Source organism: Ranitomeya imitator, chromosome 2 (genome assembly GCF_032444005.1).
Source record: "Ranitomeya imitator isolate aRanImi1 chromosome 2, aRanImi1.pri, whole genome shotgun sequence".
Taxonomy (NCBI): Eukaryota; Metazoa; Chordata; class Amphibia; order Anura; family Dendrobatidae; genus Ranitomeya; species Ranitomeya imitator.
The window spans coordinates 516,805,696-516,830,564 of record NC_091283.1 but is presented as its reverse complement, the minus strand read 5'-3'; the positions used below and the strand labels follow the sequence as shown (position 1 = coordinate 516,830,564).

General features: G+C 42.3%; 1 protein-coding gene across 1 annotated transcript in view; it reads right to left on the bottom strand.

The window, feature by feature from the left end:
• The window catches only part of CALCOCO2 (calcium binding and coiled-coil domain 2), a 96,910-nt gene that overhangs the window by 43,692 nt on the left and 28,349 nt on the right, over positions 1 to 24,869 (bottom strand). Inside the window, exons 3-8 of the mRNA XM_069751753.1 lie at positions 18,640 to 18,718; positions 16,745 to 16,884; positions 12,248 to 12,406; positions 10,319 to 10,404; positions 10,065 to 10,155; positions 596 to 660 (exon numbers count right to left, since the gene is read on the bottom strand). Coding sequence (XP_069607854.1) covers positions 596 to 660; positions 10,065 to 10,155; positions 10,319 to 10,404; positions 12,248 to 12,406; positions 16,745 to 16,884; positions 18,640 to 18,718 — 620 coding nt within the window. The remainder of the gene's footprint in view (positions 1 to 595; positions 661 to 10,064; positions 10,156 to 10,318; positions 10,405 to 12,247; positions 12,407 to 16,744; positions 16,885 to 18,639; positions 18,719 to 24,869) is intronic.

Here is a 24,869-nt window from a genome sequence, read left to right as displayed (position 1 = left end):
TTCCCTGGATCAATGTCTCATAACAGAATATAGTGCCCATAACCTGTAATATTATATTTTTCAAGAAAGTCCTCCAGATGCTTCTTGATGGAGGTCAATACTGATAGTACATTTGAATAGTCAAATCTATGGGGTAAACAGAGGTTGTACATGAGCCCTGGTGGCTGTGGGGGCAGACGCCCCTCTACCACCTAAAAAGTTCAGTATTACAAAATATACCAGTATTATACATGGTACATCAAGGATAGTACAATTGTTTGACTTCTTCAATGGGACAGTGCTATAAATCAGATGAGGAGTCTTTATTTAGCCTTTTAATTTAATTGCTAGGTCAATTTGTTATCACCTAATCTTTATAGGCTTTAGATTTGATGTATGGAGATCAAATATCAATAAGTCCACAAATGTTATAAAATAGTGTTCCATGAATGTCAAGATTTAAGTTTTGCCATGGTGATACGTGGCACGATAACCATGAAATGTCTTCTGGCTATTAAAGAAATGATGATACCAAGCTCAGAAATAATATGTAGACAGTCACCGCTGGCAAACGTGAGAGAAATGATAGAAAGCCTCATATTCCGCATATACATACAGCTTCAGCTCTGTCTCTAGCTTTAGTTTTTCCTCTTCAGCAATCTTTATGTCGATTTGCAGATTCTGAAAATATACAAAATGTATAAGAACTTACTAGAAATCTTACTGTGGACCACACACAATTGATTATACATGTATATATTCAATAGGAAACTAAAGAGGATTTGTTGTGCAGTTACACAATTCTCTACTGTAACTTAAAGGGGCATTCCTAGCTCAGACAGATAGTGATTTACTCACTGGAGTTCCCAAAAGAGTTCAGTGCATACATCCTGTGGATATGCCACAAGTGTCAGAAATGAGAATAACCATTATAATAGGCAATCAATATCAGACTGGATAATGTTGGACACCCTGCACCACCGCTGATCACCTGATTGAAGTGGTCGCAGTGCTACTGTGAGTCCCACATATCATTCACTGCATAGAAAGCGCGGTCTTTTTTTTTTTTTTACATGCTGTTTTAGTGTCTGCCATTACTACCATTTGCAGTAGGGACTTCCACAGTCTGACTAACATCTGTCAGAGGCGACAGGCCCAAAATGGCCATCTCTGGCAGACTTGTCACAGGCCATTTGGTGTAGCACATACTAGAGGAACCCCGGCCTGAGCCCTTTAACCCCTGTACAGAGATCTGATCTAATAATGAGGTCCACTGGATTGCTTCCACGGAAGGGCTACTGTCCAGAGGAGTGAACCAGGGCAAGAGAATGGTCTGGAGACTGGGCCAAAGAGGGTACAAAATCATCAGGCAGGAGAAACACCAATAAACAAGCCGAGGTCAAAACTGGAAACACATATACTAGACAGGCACAGAGACCACCTTAACCAGGGGACCCCAAAACTATGGCTGGTAGCTATCAGCAATATGCTGGGAGCTTTGGTAAGGTGTGGTGATTCCCAATAGCATGAAGGAGGGAGCCGATTGCTGCAGCTGGACAGCACACATGCCAATACTGACAAACTGGACAGGACTACAGGTCCCAGCCACCCTAATATGCCCAGCTTAATTGTTACCAGAATACCCAAGTCCTCGAGATGTGATGATCTTAAATTGAGCAATAAGGCCATAGTCACACTAGTCTATAGCGTTCAATGCAAGATGCTAATGACCCTCAGCCAGGTGTCAGTGCTCTGTGCTCCGATCCTCTCGCATGGGGGACATCCGAGTGCAGTGTGATGTTTCACCCGCACCCATAGGCTTGTTTGGATGTGTGCGATCCGATTTTGGAGCCATGCTGTAATAGTTCTCACATGTCGAATCGCCATGAGAAAATAATCGCAGATGTGAGCTGCACCTTAGTGTAACAATGGGCCAAGTGATGTTTTATCGGATTGCACTTGTTCGATTTATTCGCTTGTATAAGCGAGATCTAAGGGTTCCTTTATAATAACAGCGAACATATCATGATGCTTTATTATAGAATCAAACTCACAGAATATAAACTGAGCGCATAGCTGTATAGGGGATACAGTCTCTATTGGCATTTTTAGCCGTTCTTGACATATTAATATTTTTCTATTATTTACAGCTTGTTGCCCTGGAGACCAACCACCACCACTGCGTGACAGCAGAACATGTGCTTACAAGCTCTTTTCTATTGTGCTTGTAACCACTGTGAAGCTGGCCAGGATTGCTGGAGCGCGCTGTTATCTCATAATCCCAGCCAGCTTCAGCACACTGGTTACACGAGAGACAGCAGTGGTGGTCGGTTTTCTAGGCAACAAGCTATAAACATAAGAAAGGTCTTAGGGCCAGAATCATCAAGACCGGCATTATTCACGAGGACATGCTGGAGTCTGACGCTCCGGATTCATAAAGAGGTGCACGCCACTTCACGAATCTGGAGCGTCTGTGGAGTTGTGACACCTCACTCCAAGCAGACAATTGCAACAGTGCTTATTTTCACAATATCCATCTATGACAATAGGAAATAACCTTTTTAATCTAAAACATGGCACAGAGTGGCCAAGAGTTTGTGGATACTGCCACCGGGTGCTGTCCGTGGAAAAAATGGACAGCTCTCAAACCAATGTTTTTCAAAGGGGCAGTGCAGATGAGTGATATTTGTTTTTTCACTGACCAAATCAGGATGTAAAAAAAATTGCAGCTTTCACTAGTTTCTTTCTTAAATCAGATGAGACTCACCCATTCAATTCTATGGGTGCGTAAAAAATAAAAAAAACGGGATGCCATACATAGCATCAGATTATTACAAATATATTGGAATTCTGTAATATAGGAAACTGTAAATGGTCTTGTAAATTATTAATACCTGCTGCAAAAAAAAATACTATGGACTGCACATGGATGACCAGTGACAAAAAAAATTGTCTCACCTTTTTGGATGAGACTTTGAACATTTTTTTATACGCTTGTGTGAACCTAGCCTTAGGGTAACTGTTACCTAGTAGAGTAGCTACCGGGGAGGGGGGGCAGAGGCGGGGGGGTCGCCCTGGGCTATGAGGGGCCCACCGGAGATACGCTACTGTTAACTGTATGGGCGTGTACAGTGCGCCCGCACAGTTGAATTCTGCAGCAAAGCCAGGAGATTCGATCTCTCTGCACTGCCACCCGGCCGCTATGGGGCCCTTGAGCAGGAGAGGGGGAAATCGGTGCCAGTAGTGGGCCCCCACCAGTCATAACACAAGTTAAACTGTGTCGGCTGGATGCCACGCTCACTCTCCCACCATTCCCCCTCTGCATCTGACCCAACGTCCCTGACGCAGACCAATGGCAGCGGGCACGATGACTTCATTACTTGTCACCCGCTGTTCAGAGATGTGTGGGTGCTTTGAGCAGTGGAAGAATGAGGAAGAGAAGTGAGTTCTTGTTTTCTTTTATGGGGAAAGCATTATACTATACAGAGTCTGCCTATAGGAAGTGCATTATACTATACAGAGTCTGCCTATAGGAAGTGCATTATACTATACAGAGTCTGCCTATGGGGGTGCTTTATACTGTAGAGGCCTATGGGGATGCTTTATACTATACATAGTCTGCCTATGGGGAGTGCATTATATTAGAGTCTGCCTATAGGAAGTGCATTATACTATATAGAGTCTTCCTATGGGGAGTGCATCATACTATATAGAGTCTGCCTATGGGAGGTGCATTATACTATACTAGATGGTGGTCCGATTGTAACGCATCGGGTATTCTAGAATATGCATGTCCACGTAGTATATTAGTCAGACACGTAGTATATTACGTAGTATATTGCCCAGCCACGTAGTATATTGCCCAGTCACGTAGTATATAGCCCAGTCACGTAGTATATTGCCCAGTCACGTAGTATATTGCCCAGCAATGTAGTATATTGCCCAGCCATGTAGTATATTGCCCAGCCACGTAGTATATTGCTCAGAGATGTAGTATATTGCCCAGCCACGTAGTATATTGCCCAGTGACGTAGCATACAGCACAGAGCCACGTAGTATATTGCCCAGTCACATAGTATATTGCCTAGCCACGTATGTCACAGGTTAAAAAATAAAAAATAAACATACTCTCCTTCCGATCCGAGGGCCCCTTGTAGTTCTAACATACTCACCATACGGTACAGGCAGCAGCTTCCGGTCCCAGCCTGCTTGCGCAGGCGTGCAGGGCCTATGATGACGTCGCGGTCCATGATCGTGACGTCATGGCAGGTCCTGGTCGCCCAGGCGCGCAGGGCCTGTGATGACGGCGCGGTCACATGACCGTGATGTCACGGCAGGTCCTGCTCGCACAGGCGCGCAGGGCCTGTGATGACGTCGCGGTCACATGACCATGACGTCACGCCAGGTCCTTCTGCCAGACGATCTGTGCCAACGGAACGTGGTGGTTGTATCGCGAGGAGCGGGAAAGGCGGCGTAGGTGAGTATATAATCGTTTTGTTTTTTTTTAAATTATTTTTAACATTAGATGTTTTTACTATTGGCGCTGCATTAGCCGCGTCAATAGTAAAAAAACTTGGTCACACAGGGTTAATAGCAGCGGTAACGGAGTGCGTTACCCGCAGCATAACGCGGTCCGTTACCGCCGGCATTAACCCTGTGTGAGCGGTGAGCGGAGGGGTGTATGCGGGCGCCGGGCAGTCAGTGCAGGGAGTTAGTGTGGGGAGTAAGGAGCGGCCATTTTCTTCCGGACTGTGCGCGTCGCTGATTGGTCGCGGCAGCCATGACAGGCAGCTGCCGAGACCAATCAGCAAACGAATAACCGTGACAGAAGGACAGACAGACAAACGGAAGTACCCCTTAGACAATTATATATATAGATGGAGGTCTATGGGGAGTGTATTATACTATATGGAGTCTGCCTGTTGGGAGTGCATTATACTGTATAGAGGCCTATGGGGAGTGCAGTACACTATAGAGGTTTATGGGGTGCTTTATACTATAAATAGGCATATGGGGAGTGTATTATACTATATAGAGGGCTATGAGGAGTGCATTATACTATATTGAGGCTATTGAGGGGGCCATAATACAGTGTGGGAGATAATGTGGAGTCTTTGAATTGTGTAGTGTCCATCATAGAGTGCTGGAGATATCAAACAATTTGGGGGCTAATAAGGGGTCAGTATACTGTGTGTGGGGGTACTTTATAGTGAGGGGGCATTATACAATCTATAAGAGAACATGATACTGTGTAGAGAGGAGCTGTACAGGGGGGAGACTTTGGACATTATTACATTTTAAGTGAACACTTATTGTTATAGGGGAACTCAGGTTATTGTGACTGTCAAAGGGGTACACAGAGGTGGGGCGGACATACCACATGTGCAGCCGGTGCAGCTGCACCAGGACCGAAAGGTGGAGGGGGCCCTTGGAGGGGGGCTAATAATGAGAGTAATCTGGACTGTTTCTCTGGCCCCGAGGGGCCCCTGGCCGGTTGCCCTCATGTGTAGTGGGCAGTGAGTGATCCCTGCAGCTCCACTGCCTACAGGAGAAAATGGCAGCGGAGCGGCGCTGTAGGGATCCGTCCTGCTTTTTGCCCACGCTTCCTATCTGACACAGCAGATACAAATTGTTTAACACTCTAGGAGGCAATATATATATATATATATATAATAAATTAACAAGATATCATATAGTAACCAAAAGTGCCCCAGTGAAAACAAAAAAATGAGTGGAGACCACTCGACAGCAACAAAAGCACCAACCGCATCGCGCTTTGGTCGGACTGTGTGTTGCCATTCAGATACAGGTACTCTCCTTGTTCTTTTTATTTTTTGCGGTTTTTGCACAGTGTGCTTTCTGGCCCTTCTATACATTGCTTATTTATTTATTTATTTATTTATTTGCACTTTGCTATAAGGCCATATGGCCTGAATATATTAGGGTCACTAACTTTCTTTGGTTATCCCTTATGGTCCTGCACAGTGTGCTTTCCGATCCCACTCCTCCTTTTGTATAATACTTTTTTGCACTATTGCACTTTTTTATAAGGTGCTGGCCATATGGCCAGAATATATTATAGCAAGGGTCAGTGACCTTTTTTTATTTTTTAGTTTTTTACGGATATTTTTGTGATTTGTTACACTAGTGATATACACTTTCATTACTTTTTCCATCACTGATTCATCCGTATGAGAGACCTGTCAATCAACTATTTTTTGGCATACCACATATTTACTGATATATATTTGTCATCTATAATCTATTGATTTTATTGTAATTTTGTTTTTAATATCCTTCCATATGTGCACATAATTATTTGTTATCACCATTACGTAATAAAAGATTGTTATACCATATATATACCCTTGCCACGTCTCTTGTTTTGGGGTTGGGTCCTTGGTTCTATCTGACACAGCAGTGCGGCTGGATGACATCATCATTCGGCGCGCTTCTGTGTCCTGAGAGAAGAAGCTGCCGACAACGACGATGCTGCGATTGCGAGAAAAGTGCAGAGAGGAGAGTGGTGCTCTGTGTGAGTGTCTGTGTGCGCGTAGAGGTGAGTGGTGCTGTGTGTGTGTGCTGCAGCTGCCGAGGAGCGTGCAGAGAGATGAGTGATGCTGTGTGTGTGTGTGTGTGTGTGTGTGTGTGTGTATGTGTAGGTGTTGAGAGGGCAATGATGATGGTGGTGGATGAGGAGGCAATGACGGAGGTGGTTGAATAGGCAATGATGGGGGAGGTGGGGGGGAAAGAAATGATGGAGGTGATGGAAAGGGCAATGATGGGGTGGTGGGGTAGAAGGTAATGATGGTGGTGGTAGAAAGGACAATGATGGAGGGATGGTGGAAAGGGCAATGATGGGGGTGGTGGGAGAGCAGGCAGTGAATGAAGTGGTGGACAGGACAATGATGGAGTGGTGGGGAGGATAATTATGGGAGTGGTGGGTGAGAACAATGGTGCTGGAGAGGAAATGATGGAGGTGGTGGAAAGGGCAATGATGGAGGTGGTGGGGGAGAACAATGCTTGAGGTGGTGGGGGAGAAGTCAATGATGGAGGCAGTGGAAAGGGCAATGATAGGGTGGTGGGGGAGAAGGCAATGATGGGGTGATGGAGAGGGCATTGATGGGGTGGTGGTGAGGGCAATGATGGAGGTGGTGGGGGAGAAGGCAATGATGGAGGCGGTAGAAAGGGCAATTATGGGGGTGGTGGGGAGAAGGCTATGATGGAGATGGTGGAAAGGGCAAGATGGGGGTGGTGGAGAGAGCAATGATGGTGGTGGGGAGAAGACAATGATGGGAGTGGTGGGGAGAACAATGTTTCGCTTGTTGGAGAGGACAATGATGAAGGTGATGGAGAGAGCAATAATGGGGGTGGTGGAGAGGATAATGATGGACATGGGGGGTTGGTATGGGAGTAAGGGGGACTTATAATGGACTTATGATCAGAAGGAGGGGGAGAAGGACATAAGATATGGATGTAAAATGAATTGGGTGATGGAGGAGGATGCCAAGCCTCTGATAGCGTCCTCTCCATTTCACAATTCAGTGTGATTCTATCGGGGACTTAAAATTTATTTGGGAGAGGAGGCGATAATGTGCATAGGTCACTTTATAATGAACTGAAAGGTGGAAGAAGACGCTGTCAGGGACTTGTAATGAATTGGGGGTGGCGAAGGATGCTTAGTACCCGATTATGTCTTCTCCCACCCCCAAATTCATTATGATGCTGTAAAGCACTTATAATGACTGGGGAAGGGGACACAGGACAGGCTATGTGCACAAATTCAAGATTTACAGGAGAAAATTCTGCTGCATGTCCTAATGATTTGGCAGGAAGGACGCTGAGTAAAACACATTTATTTTTTGGCAAGGTTTTTGACATGCTTTTGTTAAGTATTTTCCCCCATTAGTACAGGTGAAATACGCTGCAAGAATTGACATTATGCAGATTTTAATTTGCTGCAAATCTGTAAGGAAAAAATAAGCAACATGTGCATGAGACTTCAGAGATCTCATTCACTTTTCTTGTACTGTAAAACCTTGAATATTTTCTGTGTGCACATAGCCTTACAGGTAATTGAGCAGAGTCACAGACTGAATAATTTATATTATTGGGCAGCAGAGATTATACTGTAGTTAATGGGGAGCATAGCGCTGCTTATCACTTTATATTTTTAAAGGTGGGGTACATATCTGTATTGAGGGGAGAGACACAAATGTGTATACAATATATGTGACCTTATTATTTTCAGGGCTGCAATAATCATTGTGACAAAACGAGTCGTGGCTGGGAGATGTTGACATGAAGGTCTGACCAGATGGAGAAGAAACAGGAGAAAGCGGCTCTAATCAGACGAGACATCAACGGTAAGTGCCTGGATGTAGATATTATTCTGCATCTGTTCCGTGTGACTTGGTGTAATAATATTATCTGTAAAATCTCTTATTCTACATTCTCACATTTGTGTGAAATGTCCGTGTGCTTCCAGATTTTTTATGGGGCAGCACATGGACTAGTAGCGTTTTATAGGTCCATTCACACATACATGAAAATCACGGATCTGAGAATGTTTTGTTCTGATCCAATTTTGAAGATCAGCATAGGACATGCTCAATGTGTCTGTAAAAGCGCGCGCACACTGATACTGCACACGAATACTGGAATGTAGCCTTATTATGTATAGCAGAGTCCCTTAGCATATAGTGTACTGATTTATTATGTATAACACAGTCCCTTAGTATATAGTGTATTCACTTATGTATAGCACAGTCCCTTAGTATATATTGTAATCACTTATTATGTATAGCTCTGTCCTTAGTTACATAGTTTACTTTTTTATTATGTATAACACCGTCCCTTATTATGCATCATCCTTTCTAGTTATATATGGTGCCGTGCCTTATTATATAGCTTCCTCTGCTGTAATGTACAGCACTGTCTCTTACATAGTGTATTCTTGTTACTTATAGCACCCTATTTTATTACATAGTCCCCTCTCTTGGATATAAAATGACTGCTGATGGAGCAGCCGGTGACCAGATGACCAATCCATCAGCTCCTCCATTAGAAAAGAAGCTTTCCCGTGGTACATCATCCGTCATTGCATTATATATCTAACAAGAGAGGACTGTATTTAATAAAGACAGGGCTCTATATAATCCAATATGTAAGGAATGGAGCTGTGCACAACAAGAGAGGGTGCTGTATAATAAGGGACAGCAGCATACATAATAAAGGAGACAATGTATGATATATACATATGTGTGGCTAATATATATATATCTCTGTAGCTTTGTCACCATAAAAAGAGGGGGGCCCAGACACATTTCTTGCACAGGGGCCCCAAGCTGTCAGTGTCTGCCCCTGCACAGAGGACATTATTACTTTCTAGGGTGGCAAAATGTGGGCACTGTTTTCTAGGGCACTTGCACGGGGCAATACTATATCCTAGATCTAGAGGGTTGTTTTACCATTTAGATGACACACAGTACCACACAGCAGATGCAGTAATAAGGATACATAAGGGAGCAGTGGCGCAGCATTGGGGTATCGGCAGGATAAGGAGATTGTGCAGGCTAGGGATAGATGTGGACTGTGCCTGAAATATGAGAAGTCAAATGTGTCTTTGTTGTTATTTGTGCAGCAGAGTTCTGGCTGGAGAAGTTGTCATGTCGGTCTGGGCCAGATGGAAAAGACGGGAAAAGTGAACGACTCCAACAGAAAGAACGTCAGCGATACGTCACCATCTATAACTGTATTGTAATCTATTACATGTTCTGCAGGACTGGTATCTACTACTATATGTCACCATATGGCAGTAATATCAGTGTTGGTCTTTATATAGAAATTTTTTTCAGTAACAGCTTGGTCATCTGCTGAGGTTCTCCTGTGCCTACAATTAGGGTGCGCTACCATAGTTGTAATTAGAGTTACCTGGTTAGGGGCACACACAGAGGTTTCGTCCCCCCTGAACCAAATCCCTAGCTACGCCTCTGCTGACAACTGTCAGAAACACTTCACAGGAAATTACAATTTAATTATTATGTAAATGTAAAATAGTTTAGATATGTTTTTTTTGCTCCAACCTCAGAGTGCTTCTTATCTTCCTTTATTCTCTCCATTGTTTTCTCCATCTCCTTAAAGTCAGAGAGCAATTTCTCCTCCTGGCTCCTTTGCCTGTAGATGGATAAGATTGTATATTGGGATTGCACATCCATCTCATGTAATGTGTTGTATCACACAAGGCAGCGTGTCCTTATACACAGCAGCAGGTCTCTGGGAACAGTTACATCTGCATTGCCATTCATTTATTGGCAAGCTATGCCATCTATACACTTACATCTGCAATTCAATGTTCAGTGACTGAATGGTTTTGTTCATAGTGTCAATTTCACCTTCATGATTCTTGGCATGGATTGTCAGCTCCTTTAATATATAAAGCAATAATTAATGATGTTCTCCTACTTTCCAAGAAGCCAAATATATTATTATGCGTCATTTCCTTAGAAAAACGTACATTACTAAATTACAATATTTTGAAAAAAAAATTACTCACTCCCTTAGCAAATCTTCACAATATGCACATGACAGGTGTAATAATGTAAAGGATAAATCTAGTTAACGTTGTAATTAATACAAAATATATTTACAAAAAAAAAAAAAATCGGTATATTTAGGTTTATGAATTTATCTACAATACATATGTTTACTCATTTGAACAATTAGTATTTGCTCAGTTGGTATTATATGGATTTTAATATTTTTTCATTCACTATTGAGTGCACATTGTTAAATCTTCTAAAGAATGTTATGTGTCACATAAGACATTTAGGCAAAGTTCACACATTGTACATTTGGTGCAGATTTGCTTGCAGTAAATTTGCAGTATATTACAGTCCAAGGAAGTATATGAGATTTCAGCAAATCTCATCTGCACATTACGGATATTTTCTGCTCATAAATTGACCTGCGGTGCAGATTTTTTAGTCCGCAGCATGTTCATTTTATGTGCGGATTTGACTTTTTGCTGATCAAAATGTGAAATCTCTGCCAAATCCACAACTAAGAATTCACATGTAATATATGTGGATTTTTCAGCAATAAAGTTGCCGATACACTGCGGTAAAATCAGCACCAAATATGCAAAGTGTGGACTTAGTGTTTGAAAGATGGAACATAAACTCAATATGTTTTGGATTACAGGTCAAAGTCTACGAACTATGTAATCCAGTTACATAATCTAGTCTCGGTTTCCATTTCTTGTCATACCGCCCAACCTCAGTTACACAATAAAGATTATATTTGTTTCGCAAATGGACGGCATGGCACATCTGTAAAATAGATAGGCAGACTATTGTTTACAATAGGAACTGTGTAATACTTAATTTCACCTGCGGAGGTGCTACAGGGAAATTCAACCCTTGCTTTTAGGTTATTACTACTGATTGTTAGCAATTTTTGCAGCAGAACACTACATGATGACATTATGGTTGGGGGAGCATTCGGGCAAATCTAGGTTCTCCAGCATCCAGGACATAAATTCAGCTTGGCTATATACAACTTGAGCATTTTGAGCAGCCATGATATACAATTTACAGACAGGTGCTAGTTAGTTGCTCTTCCTAATTGTCTCAATGTCTAGTGAAATACTACAGCCTCTGCTTCATTGAAAAAAGCATGAAGGGAAGCTGGTTGGCATGTGACAAGCATGAAAATCACATATGAGTGGTCATGTAATGACTGCTGGAACCAGCAAGCAGAGCAGAATCTTGACAGTGAGTATATTAAACACTATTAGGATTTTGCATGCTTCAGTGCTACATTTTATAATTAATGTTTCTAACATAAATACAAATGTAGTAACCCTTAACTTGTCAGACGGTACAGTACTTTATTAACATTCCCATGTATCACACTGTCTGACAAGTTATGGATTTTTACATGAGTACAGGATCAGAACCAATAACAGCACAGGAATATTTCACCAGAACCACCACCAGTACATGGATACATCACCAGAACCACCAGCAGTACAGAAACTAATCACCAGAACCATTAACAGTACAGTACCGCCATCTGGGAGACACCTTGGACCATCACATCAGGCAGCCTGATGATGTCACCCTGTTGACTGCGCCCAGGGCAAAAGTCCTGCCCGCACCCCCTAGATATGCCACTTGGAGCACTTTATAGGAAATGGTTTATCAAGAGCAGACAACTTGTTTATTTACGCTTTACATATTTATGGCACTGGTATATGAAATGTTACCATATTTTCTTTTTCTAGCCTCTCTACTTTCTCTGTGGCACTCAGTAAATCATCCTGGAGATTCAGGATCTTCCCAGCTTGGGTCCGGTTTTCAACTTCCAGAGAGGATAATTGTCCTTGCAGAACTGCATTCTCCTCTGTCAGCTTCTCCACTATGTTCTACACAAAACAATGTAAACTAATTTTAGGGTTGCATTTCTAGTTAACATCATAACTTATTGATGCAAAATTACGATTTGGATAAAAATGTGGCAAAGTTGAATCTTAATACAAAGAATCCTATGGCCACATTCACCTCATAGGAAGTGGCGATTGTGATGCTGTGTGCTTGCTCTGGCCTTTACGGTCATACTTAATAAAGAACATAGAAAAGGAACCATAGTTCAAAATTCATGCTCATCAGGCATGAATGTCAGGTGACGTTTCAGAGAATTGTTATGACATATGTCGCTATATAGACCTACCCTTATAGGGATTTATTTAAGACTATCAACAGAGTATCAACAATAGCCTTGTAGCAATGTTTTGGCCAAAGCAGTCCTTCAGGCAGATAGACTCCGTGAGGGTCATATGGTGGATGCTTAAACATCCCGCTCATTGTTAAGATAAAATGGTACTGTATGAATGTTATACCTTTTCTCATTCAACTTTTTCTAAAGCTTTCAGTGGATATAAAAAGTTTACACACCACTGTTAAAGTGCCAGATTTTTATCATGCATTATTATGTTTACATTTCAAATAATATAGCAGCGCACTGTGTGCACCAAGATTTAAGCAATTCATTTTAAACTGCACTATTGCCATATACTCTATTTAAGGTATTTAGAGAACCAACTCAGGTGTGCCCACCAGCCACACCAAGGAATACCTTTATTGATGGGAACTTTACTCAAGGGGCGGACATATCATTGATGCAGCCTGTGCGGCCGCAAAGGGGTCCAATAGGCAAGGGGGCCCATTTCAACTTCCAAAGCAGGTGAAGTTTTGCATTTTTCTGATCTCTTGGGCTACAAAGGGCCCATATATTGTACTTGCACAAGGGCCCTTTTCTGTCTGTGTCCACCAGTGAATTACTCTATCAGAGTTACCTCTCCTGAGCCATGGCCAACAAACTTAAAGGGCAAGTAGAATCAAGCACTAATTAAAACCATCCTTAAGGCTCCTTCAGTGTATTATATGTAAATGTGCTGACTGAGTAAACATCAGACAGCACACTGAGCAATGTAATTTAATAGGGCTTTTCAGTGTCTGTGTGAAAAAAAATTGCAGCATGTCCTATACTCTTCTGAGCATCAGACAAGAATTGCCTATACAAATCAATAGGTGCACAAAAAATAAATTGGATCCCACACGGATCATCTGAGTAGCTTCCAATTTTTACGAATATATTAACCTAGGTAACTGTATTTGATGAACATTCTAAAATGGTGATGTACACAAATGGATGCCACGTGGATGTCACACGAATCTGAAAAAAACAGACACATAGGTGACAAAATAGATAAAAATTGCCCGAGTACTGTGAATGAAACTGGGGCAATTTTTCATACAATCGTCTGACCTGACCTAAAGGCCCCTTCACATTTAGCGACGCTGCAGCGATCTAGACAATGATCCCGATCGCTGCAGCGTCGCTGTGTGGTCGCTGGAGAGCTGTCACACAGACAGCTCTCCAGCGACCAACTATGCGAAGTCCCCGGGTAACCAGGGTAAACATCAGGTTACTAAGCGCAGGACCGCGCTTAGTAACCCAATGTTTACCCTGGTTACCAGCGTAAACGGAAAAAAAAAAAAAACACTACATACTTACATTCCGGTGTCTGTCCCCTGGCGCTGTGCTTCTCTGCACTGACTGTGAGCGCTGGCCGGAAAGCACAGCGGTGACGTCAGCGCTGTGTTCTGCTTTACGGCTGGCCGGCGCTCACAGCAGGGAAGCAGAGTGCCGAGGGACAGACACCGGAATGTAAGTATGTAGTGTTTGTTTTTTTTTACTTTTACGCTGGTAACCAGGGTAAACATCGGTTTACTAAGCGCGGCCCTGCGCTTAGTAACCCGATGTTTACCCTGGTTACCAGTGAAGACATCGCTGAATCGGCGTCACACACACACCGATTCAGCGACAAAATAAAGTGCTGGACTTTCTGCTCCGACCAACGATGTCACAGCAGGATCCTGATCGCTGCTGCGTGTCAAACACAACGATATCGCTATCCAGGACGCTGCAACGTCACGGATCGCTAGCGATATCGTTGTTAAGTTGGTCAGTGTGAAGGTACCTTTAGACTAATGAGAGGAGAGCTCAGTCAAATATGAAGGCAAGCACTATCTCCAAATGCAATTACCTAATCTAACCAGCACTTCCCGAAAAAAAAATAGTCAAATGTGATTACAGGTGCAAGTTGCTTTATCTGCAAAATATACATAACAATGAATAATGCAGCACACTGCACCTGCCAAGATATATATATATATATATATATATATATATATATATATATATATATATATATATATATATATATATATATATATATATATAAAATCATTGAATATATGAATTTTTAACTGTTATTTATTCTATGCTTATAAAATTAAGGTACTTGAACAAATTATCCAGTTTGCTTGAGCTCACCAGCCACAACAAGGCATACATTTATGAATGGCTGAGCACAGCCTGAACACTCTTTCCGTTAGGCTGGGGTTACACTAGCGTATTGCATCCGATGTGAGAGCATCGGATGCGATATGCTAATGACCCTCAACTCCTGCTCTGCGGCGAGCAGGAGCCGAGTGTCATGCGTCTGTGCTCCGATTCTCTCGCACAGAGCGGATCAGAGCACAGCTGCGGAGGAGGCGGAGAAATGAATTTCTCCATCTCCTCCACTGCTGGCGTCTGTGTATATCGCACCACACTGATGTGCGTTGTGTCACTCGCATCCATAGGCTTATATGGGTGCGAGTGAGCCGAGACTCGGCCGAGTGTCGGTGACAATTGCAGCATGCTGAGATTATACTCGCACGTACAATATGGCCGAGGAAAAATACGGTGATGGGAGCTGCCCCATAGAGGAATACTTGTCCGAGTGCTATGCGATTTTTTTTTTTATCGCATAGCACTCGTCCATATTCCTCTCTAGTGTGACCCCAGCCTTAGTCTAAGTCTGTTTGTAGTTAGTACTAGATCCTACTTGTCCTTAAAATTTGTTGATTTTGTCCTTCATAGTGTAAGTTCCCATAAATAAAAGGTATGCCTTATTGTGGCTGGTAGGCACACACAAATTGGCCAATTTCATGATTAAAGGGAATATGTCACCAGGTTTTTACAACCCCATCTGATAGTAGCAAAATGTAGTGGCTGTAACCCTGATTCCAGTGATGTGTCACTGATTGGGCTGTTTGCTGTCATTTTGATAAAATCACTGTTTTATCTGTGCACATCAAGCAGTTATCTAAAATTGAATCCTGTATAAATCCGCCCACATCACTGATTGGCAACTTTCTGCCCATGTATTTTGCACACATACTCGTAAAGCTGCCAATCATATTCAATTTGCTGTTTTAAGGAGCCACCCAATTGGCAACTGCCAGCAAATTTGCTTTAGTTCAATGCACACAATCTCACAATCTGGTAGCCAGTCCGTAGTACAAAAAAAAACATTCAGAGTCAAACTGGTCTTAAAAAAATACATAAAATAAAATAAGAAGACCAGTTATTCTTATGGTGGGTCAGGCTCTGTCACAATAATAAATATCAAAGACTGACAGTCACTTCCAGACAGAGAAAGGTGTAAACAGGCGCATACTAAAAGTAGCCACCTCCATATATAACTAATGAAGGTCAGTCTTTGATATTTGTATACATAGGTTCTCTGACTAGGCACTCCACCCATCAGACTATGGTGGTTTTAATCACAGCAGGATCCAACCACCAATATAAATGTAGGAGAGGAAACACGTTGGGTTCCCAGCAAAGAGAATCGCCTTGTTGTTGGCTGCTGGGCACACATGAATTGGCCAATTTGTGCGCTAAATATCTTTTTTTATTATTATTATTATTATTATTTTCTAGAGCAGTAATGTAATTCCAAGTTCTTATATTTAATGATTGCATGCTATAGCATGACAGAGTACAACTTTGTGAAAATAATAAGCCACCAAGGTCCAACAGAAGACCATTTAGTTTGTAGATGAATTTGGAGCCAATCACAGCGAATGAGGTTTATTGTTGAGGGGTCACCTTTCAACAAATTTATGTAATTGTGTTGAGTAATGAAATGAAAGGGCTCTAATGTCCCTTCCTTTAGCTCATATGGGTCCTGTGGGTGGGACCCCATGGATCACATAGTCTATTCTAAGGATATCATGGAAAATCCCTTTAAAGAACATAAAAGTATCATTTTCTATAAATTAACATGGTAAATGTAAATACATTTTCTCCAGATTTCATGTACTTTAACTGCTTCTAACATAATACTTGAGAAAGGACAATATCAGACCTCAGGTGTCACCATCAGGATATCTTCATCTTCAGGATTGTAACTGAACTGGAAAGGAATACTGGCTCCTCGCACGTCTCCATTGTGATTCACATAGCAGAACTGGTAGTAGTCATCATCATCACTGGGTAGATAGTAAGCTGAAAAATGAAAAGCCATGTTGGGGTTCAATAAGAGGAGAGACAGGCTGATATGGTCCCTAAGCCAAAACATAATTTTTCCTAAAATCAAACCTATTTTTAATGTTTTGAGTTGAAGTGACACTGAAATATTAAGGAGACAATGGATTGTATTTTAGAGATAATGATCGCCTGAGGTCCAGCACTAGGGATGGGTGGCCCCGTGGATTTTCAGGTCCGTTGGGTTCAGACAAACTTTATTTAGGTACCAGAATGGTACCTAAACTTGATCCCGATCCCAAACCCTATTCAAGTGAATGGGGGGGATCAAACATCCAGTGGTTCCCACACTGTCATCTGTGTGACAGAGTGGGAAACACCGGCTCTGACCTGCGGTAACCTTACTGAAGTCAACGCCAGTCGCTTGGTATCGTGGTTCCCATGGTGTTACACAGTACAGTATGTGAGCCAGCACATGTGACCGACGGTGAAAAGGTTACCAGCAGTCAGGCAACGGCTGATGACCACATTGTCATCGTCACTTGCGCTCGCTGATAGCAGCGAAAGCAAGCGACGCTAATGACGCTAGTGAGAGTATTCACCAGCCAGCGCCTGTGCATTGTAGCATAAATGCTATCCAAAGGTGCCGGAGGCAAAAAAGAAGATGGACATGGAATTGAGATTACTTTGTGGGATCATTTAATTAATTAATGAGTGTAGGAGGTATTGGGGAGTCTTTATTCAAATAAAAAAAATAATGTGTGTTTATTTGTTTTTACTACTGGGTTAGTAATGGAGACATCTGACTGACACCTCTCTATTACTAACCCCAAAAACATTTATCATGCTTTGCTTATATAGCTTTATCTTATTCCGTAGTGCTTTACATACATCAACAACTCGGTCCCCAATGGGGCTCACAATCTGAATTCCCTATCAGTATGTCTGGAATGTGGGAGGAAACCGGAGAACATGGAGGAAACCCACACAAATGTAGGGAGAACATACAAACTCCTTGTACTTCAAACTCCTTGAACCCAGGACCCCAGCTCTGCAAGTCTGCAGTGCCAACTGCTGAGCCACCGTGCTGCCCATACCACAGTGCTGCCAATAACTGTATATATGTATACATATTTTAGGGCACTTACCCCAAATGCCACCGCACCAGGGCAATTGGGAATATTCCTTTTCTGGGGCGGTTACGGGTTGCTATTTTTAGGCTGGAAAGGGCTAAATAGCTATGGATAATGTTATCAAAAATAGATGGAATCCCACGTCTTGTATTTATTTATTTTTTACATATTGCGCTGACCAATCACAGCCATAGCAATACTTGTCATGGATGTGATGGAGCCTGAAGTACCCCAATGGAAAAGCTTGTTGGTGGGCTGCACTGCAGCCTTTCAACAAGCTATGTTCAGGCTGCCAAACCCAAACAGTAACACGGACTTCCGAGAGAAGCCCTTGTTGGGGTCAGTGCACGGACACAAGGTGCCCAGTATGGACTCTGAACTTTACTGTTTGGATTCTCCAAACACCATACATCATATTCACCTATGCACAGAGCTTTGACTGACTTTGACTTTCAATATGAGTGAAAGAGCGAGGCTGCCAGGAGGGATAAAGTTCATTTCCTTCCTGCGGCGGGGCTATAATTGCTGGGGCACCGCACTGTGTCAGAACACTATTAACCCACAGATTAACCCCATATCTGCAGGCAAATGGCATTATTTTACATGAGAGGTTCCCTTTGATAACCTTAAAGACAACTCTGACCTTTGAACAGAACCGTGTTGTCCACGTTGGTCTGGGCTGAAATCCAGGTGTAATATTCTCTAGTAGTTTTCCAACCAACCTTCAGAATAGAAGAAACACAAATCAGACCTTGCACTGGATTAGCAGGAAGTTCAGAGGTCATTTACAACATGTTTATTGTGTATTCACTTACATACTATATGGAATTTCATTTAATTTCATTGGAATCTGTCACTAGTAGAGATGGGCAAACCCAAACCTATAAGTTCGGGGTTTGTACCAGTTAGTGTGCGGTGCCAAACGCCGAACACTGACTTCTCCAAGAAGAGACAGAGAGAGAGAGAATTTTCCATCTCAAAAGTATTGGTCCCCATTATTTTCAATGGGGTTTGGATTCTGGTTCAAATTTGTGCCGGGTACCAGAACCTGAACTTCCATGAGTCCACTCATCCTTACTCACTAGGTTTTTGCCACCGAATACGAGCACAGCATAATGTATAGCAAGTGTGGGCATTTAATTTTCCCAAGGCGCCACACGAGATACTGTGATTGAGGGGGAGGGCTGCTCATTACGGTATTATTGTTTCTATTAATTTTTAGCACTTAATATTACTCAGGTTTCTTTCTCCCACATCATGCTGGTCTCAGATGGGTAGCAAATACCTGGCGACAAATTCCCTCTAACCATTGGAATTACTGATTGTATAAGTGCAAAATTGTCTTTTCATCTGACTGCAACTTTGTCGAAAGCTTGTTATACACTGTTGGCCAAACTTTGCTTTGTCCGATCATTCGTCCAACAGCCTCTCCGATACACAGAAGCACTCGTTCAGCCAAGCGCTCCTATGTGCAGGGGCTGACTGGCCCAAGTGGCAAAGAGGCAAATGCCCCCCGGGCCACTCCCCCAGCAGCTGTTCAGGGCCAGCTGCCTGGTGGTGGCTACAGACACACAGCAAATTGTGCTTGTGCGCAGCCATGTCTGCTGTACTGTGACGTGGCCGGCAGCAGACACAGCCATATCACAGTTAGCGCACACATCTGCGCTGGGGCCGGGAGCTATGCTTGGCTGTCACCTTGACAGCTGCACAGCTTCTGCTCCCTTCATGTTCTCTATACTTCCAGGTTAGGTGTCGGGCATGCGCGATGGCATCCTCACGCACGTGCCGACATGTCCCGAATGCTAGAAGCATAGAGGTGCTGCAAGGGAGCGACAGGTGAGGTAAGCATGAAAAACTTTTGTTTTCTTTATAAAATTATAAAATATATTTAATGGTGGGTAACTGCAAGTGATTAAGTGGGGGGGGGGTGTAAGAAGACTGCACATGATGGAATTTGGGGGTTAAAGGAGACTGCACATGGAGTGAGGGGGTAAGTAGGGCTGCACATGATGAAGGGGGAATGGGGCTGGACATGATGGAGTTTAGTGGATAAAGGAGACTGCACATGATGAAGTGGTTTACACGAATCCACAGAACACACAGGTACTATGTATATATACACGTGCTAATGTGGGCAATAATTTGTATAAAGTGCTCAATAGGAGTAACTAGTGCGCTGTGGAAGAATTTGTGGAGAACCCACACAACCAGAGATAGAGACTACCATAGCCAGTATATAGATAGAAGCAAGAAAAAACACCAAGCAGGAATTATATCTCAAAAACGCCTTTATTAAATACAATTGGCAATTTATATTTTATTCACTCAAAATTCTACGTATAAGGACAAGAAATATGTGTACCCGTATAAAAACAATATTATATAAATAAAAAATCTTTTAAAAAAAGGAACTTGGTACAGGCTGACCCCAACCGTATCTTTATGTATAGGAGGGTGCGTGGCTCCCACAAGATATAAAAAATATATCCTATTTCAACCGCAGCCAATCTTAAATAAACAAGTAGTAGAATCTGACACACCAAAAACGCAGTATCTGTATATAATAGACTGCACACACTAAAGTGCAATGTGCCAAAATACAATATAACAAAGTACAAAATATATCAAAGAAGTGGGTGGTAAAAATGCCTAAAAAATAATTAGAATATATATAACAATGGTTCACAATGAAGGTGCAGAAAGTTTGCAGAGAAAAAGTGCACCGTTAAATTCCATGCCTAACCCACCTGGGCGCGTTCTAAGAGGACCTGGCTGACCCTGCTGACCCAGTTATTAGAATTAAGGTATAGTGCGCTCCCCATTTTTTCTATAGTCCACACCTGGATTGCCTAGGCAGCCGCACTTTATTTGGCAAATCTGTGGTGCTCTAGCGGCTTTTTGTGGTATAATCGGCAGCATTGTGCCCAGGTGGGTTAGGCATGGAATTTAACGGTGCACTTTTTCCCTGTTAAATCTGACACTTTGGCACCTTAATTATATTCTCTGCTTATACGCAGTATTCATTGTGACTTGATAGACTGCCTTTTTATGCTTGCTTTTGTCACTTCTCTGCAAACTTTCTGCACCTTCATTGTGAACCATTGTTATATATATTCTAATTATTTTTTAGGCATTTTTACCACCCACTTCTTTGATATATTTTGTACTTTGTTATATTGTATTTTGGCACATTGCACTTTAGTGTGTGCAGTCTATTATATACAGATACTGCGTTTTTGGTGTGTCAGATTCTACTACTTGTTTATTTAAGATTGGCTGCGGTTGAAATAGGATATATTTTTTATATCTTGTGGGAGCCACGCACCCTCTTATACATAAAGATACGGTTGGGGTCAGCCTGTACCAAGTTCCTTTTTTTAAAAGATTTTTTATTTATATAATATTGTTTTTATACGGGTACACATATTTCTTGTCCTTATACGTAGAATTTTGAGTGAATAAAATATAAATTGCCAATTGTATTTAATAAAGGCGTTTTTGAGATATAATTCCTGCTTGGTGTTTTTTCTTGCTTCTATCTATATACTGGCTATGGTAGTCTCTATACATGATGAAGTGGGGAGAGTGGGGCTGTACATTGTGGAATGGGGCCGCACATGATGATGTGGGGGTAAGGGGGATTGCGCATGATGAAGGGAGAGTGGGGCTGCACATGAAGTGGGGGTAAAGGGGACTGCACATGATGAAGTGGGAGGGAGTAAGGGGGACTGCACATGATGAAATGGGGGAGTGGGGCTGCACATGATGAAGTGGGGAGTAAGGGGGACTTGCATATGATGAATTGGGGGTTAAGGGGGACTGCACATGATGAAGTGGGGAGAGTGGGGCTGTACATTGTGGAATGGGGCCGCACATGATGATGTGGGGGTAAGGGGGATTGCGCATGATGAAGGGAGAGTGGAGCTGCACATGAAGTGGGGGGTTAGGGGGACTGCACATGATGAAGTGGGAGGGAGTAAGAGGGACTGCACATGATGAAATGGGGGAGTGGGGCTGCACATGATGAAGTGGGGGGTAAGGGGGACTGCATATGATGAATTGGGGGTTAAGGGGGATTGCACATGATGAAGTGGGGGGTAAGGTGAACTACACATGAAGTGGGGGGTAATGGGGACTGCTCATGATAAAGTGGGGGGTAAGATGGACTGCACATGAAGTGGGGGGTAAGGGTACTGCACATGATGAAGTGGGTGGGTAATGGGGACTGCACATGATGAAGTGGGGGGAAGGGGACTGCAAGACTGCACATGATGAAGTGTGTCTGAGGTGGGATTGCTCATGATAAAATGGAAAGGGGATAGGAGGCTGCAAATGATGAAGGGGCACTGCAGGTGAAGTGAGGGGGTGATAGGGGACTGCAATGAATTAAGTAAGGGGACTTCAAATTAAAGTGGGGGGACTGCAAATGATGAATTCAGTGTGAGGGACAGGGGACAGCAATTTAATTGAAGGTGGGGGTGGGGAGAGCAAATGATCAATTGAAGAGGGGGTGGGGAGAGCAAATTATGATCTAGGGGAAGAACAAATAATGAATTTTAAGGGTGGGGGAGTAAATGATGTATTGAATGTGGGGTAGAGCAGTTGATAATGAATAGAGGGTGGGAGAGAAAGACATGACAATGAATTGGGGTGGGAGGGGCATGTAACTATAATGAATCGGGGTTAGGGTTAGAGTGGTAGGTATATAGTGGGGGCCGTTGAGGATGAAGTGACTGGTAATGAATTGGGGGAAAGAGTACAGATGCTAATTAATTTATATATTAAATGGGGAAAGTGGCTATTTATAGTTAGTGGGTGCACAGTGGTGGATTATAATTTATAATTGGAATGGTGGGTTAATAATAATAATTTATTTCTATAGTGCCAACATTTTCTGCAACACTTTACATTTTAGAGGGGACTTGTACAGACAATGGACATTAAGCATAACAATAAACACATAGATCAACAGATACCAAAAGGAATGAGGGCCCTTCTCGCAAGCTTACAATCTATGCGGTTGCATAATAACGAATTATATATTGATTGTGGGTGCACCTCTGTATTCAGATGTGTAGTGTAGAAGAAAGGGAAAAAGTGGGGAATGTGCTCTGGAAGCCGTGCTCTAGGTAACTGTGTTATTTTGCGCAGAGACGAGACCTGGCTGGAAGAAGTGACGGCGGTCTGTGCTGGATGAAAATGAAAAGCAAAGATGAAGGACTTCAGCTAGAGACATCACTAGTGAGTCAGTGTATTACCTATACACTGACACTATACACTGTATATTATATACAAAGCTCCTGTGTATAATGTCACTGGCAGTGGTGATCACTGAATTACCTGTACACCGACACCTTATACAGATCTCCTGTGTATAATGTCACCAGTGATCACTGTATTATCTTTACACTGACAGTAAATACAGAGTTCCTGTATACAATGGCACTTAGTATTGTGCTTTTTTAAATTAATGATCAGTATTGTAGTATACAAGTTGTAAAAGGTGTACACTCCCTGACAGAAGTTATGTCGCTTATCCATGTTATGTAAATAAAAGGTTATAACCTGATGTTAAATTCATCCATTGGTTGTATAAATTATTCTTTTGAAAGCTGAAACCTTCCAAAATGTGGTTTAGGTTAAGAAAATAAATTGTCATCAATGCAGAAATATTGATCAGTTAATGGACACAGAATGGTCAGATTTTAGCAAGACAAAAGTTTTGTCGCCTGGTCATATAATGCACACAATCCAAGTTTACATCCTCACCTGTGCTCAGTAAATGATCAGTTAATTAGTGTGTGTGTATGAAAAGAAACCCAGCATCCCTGACCTTCACTTGAACTGCAACTTAGGCTCTGACAACATGCCAAAAATCCACCCTGCAACCAAAGCCTGGATTATCAAGAGACCAGATCCACTGCAGAGGTGGCTGGCACCTCTTATATTCCAAATCATAAAAGGGGTCAAATTCTGCAGCAGGATGGTGCTCCATCTCATACATCCATCTCTACAACAAAGTTCCTCCAGGCAAAAAAGATCAAGGTGCTCAAGGACTGGCCAGCCCAGTCACTAGACATGAACATCATTGAGGATGTTTGGGGTAGGATGAAAGAGGAAGCTTGGAAGACAAAACCAAAGAATCTAGATGAACTCTGGGAGGCATGTAAGACTGCATTCTTTGCTATTCCTGATGACTTCATTAATAAATTGTATGAATCATTGTTGAACCGCATGGATGCAGTCCTTCAAGCTCATGGAAGTCAAATAAAATATTAAATATGACTCTAATAGCACCACAACTTCATTCACCAATGTTATGCAACATATATTTGTATTTTAAGTGAATTGTTTGAATATCGCATTACTTTCTGTGGGCGTCAAAACTTTTGTCTTGCCAAAATCTGACCATTCTGTGTCCATTAACTGATCAATATTTCTGCATTGATGACAATTTATTTTCTTAACCTAAACCACATTTTGGAGGGTTTCAGCTTTCAAAAGAATAATTTATACAACCAATGGATGAACTTAACGTCAGGTTATAAGCTTTTATTTACATAACATGGATAAGTGACATAACTTCTGTCAGGGAGTGTATGGTGGCATCATTGGTCTTTGTATAGAGTGTAGTTTCATGTAGAGGTAATGGTGATATTATAATATTATGTATTCGCTGTGTAGTGGTGATAGTACTAGGCACTGTGTAGCTGTATTGTTGTATGTATGTTTGTAAGTAAGATCTGTTATGGCACCATATCTAAGTAAGCTTGGTTCTGGTACTGTATCAATGTAGTAATCTAGATTATGGTACTGTATGTATGTCGTAATCTCGGTTCTGCTCCAGTTTCTATGCAGCAGGCTTGGTTCCAT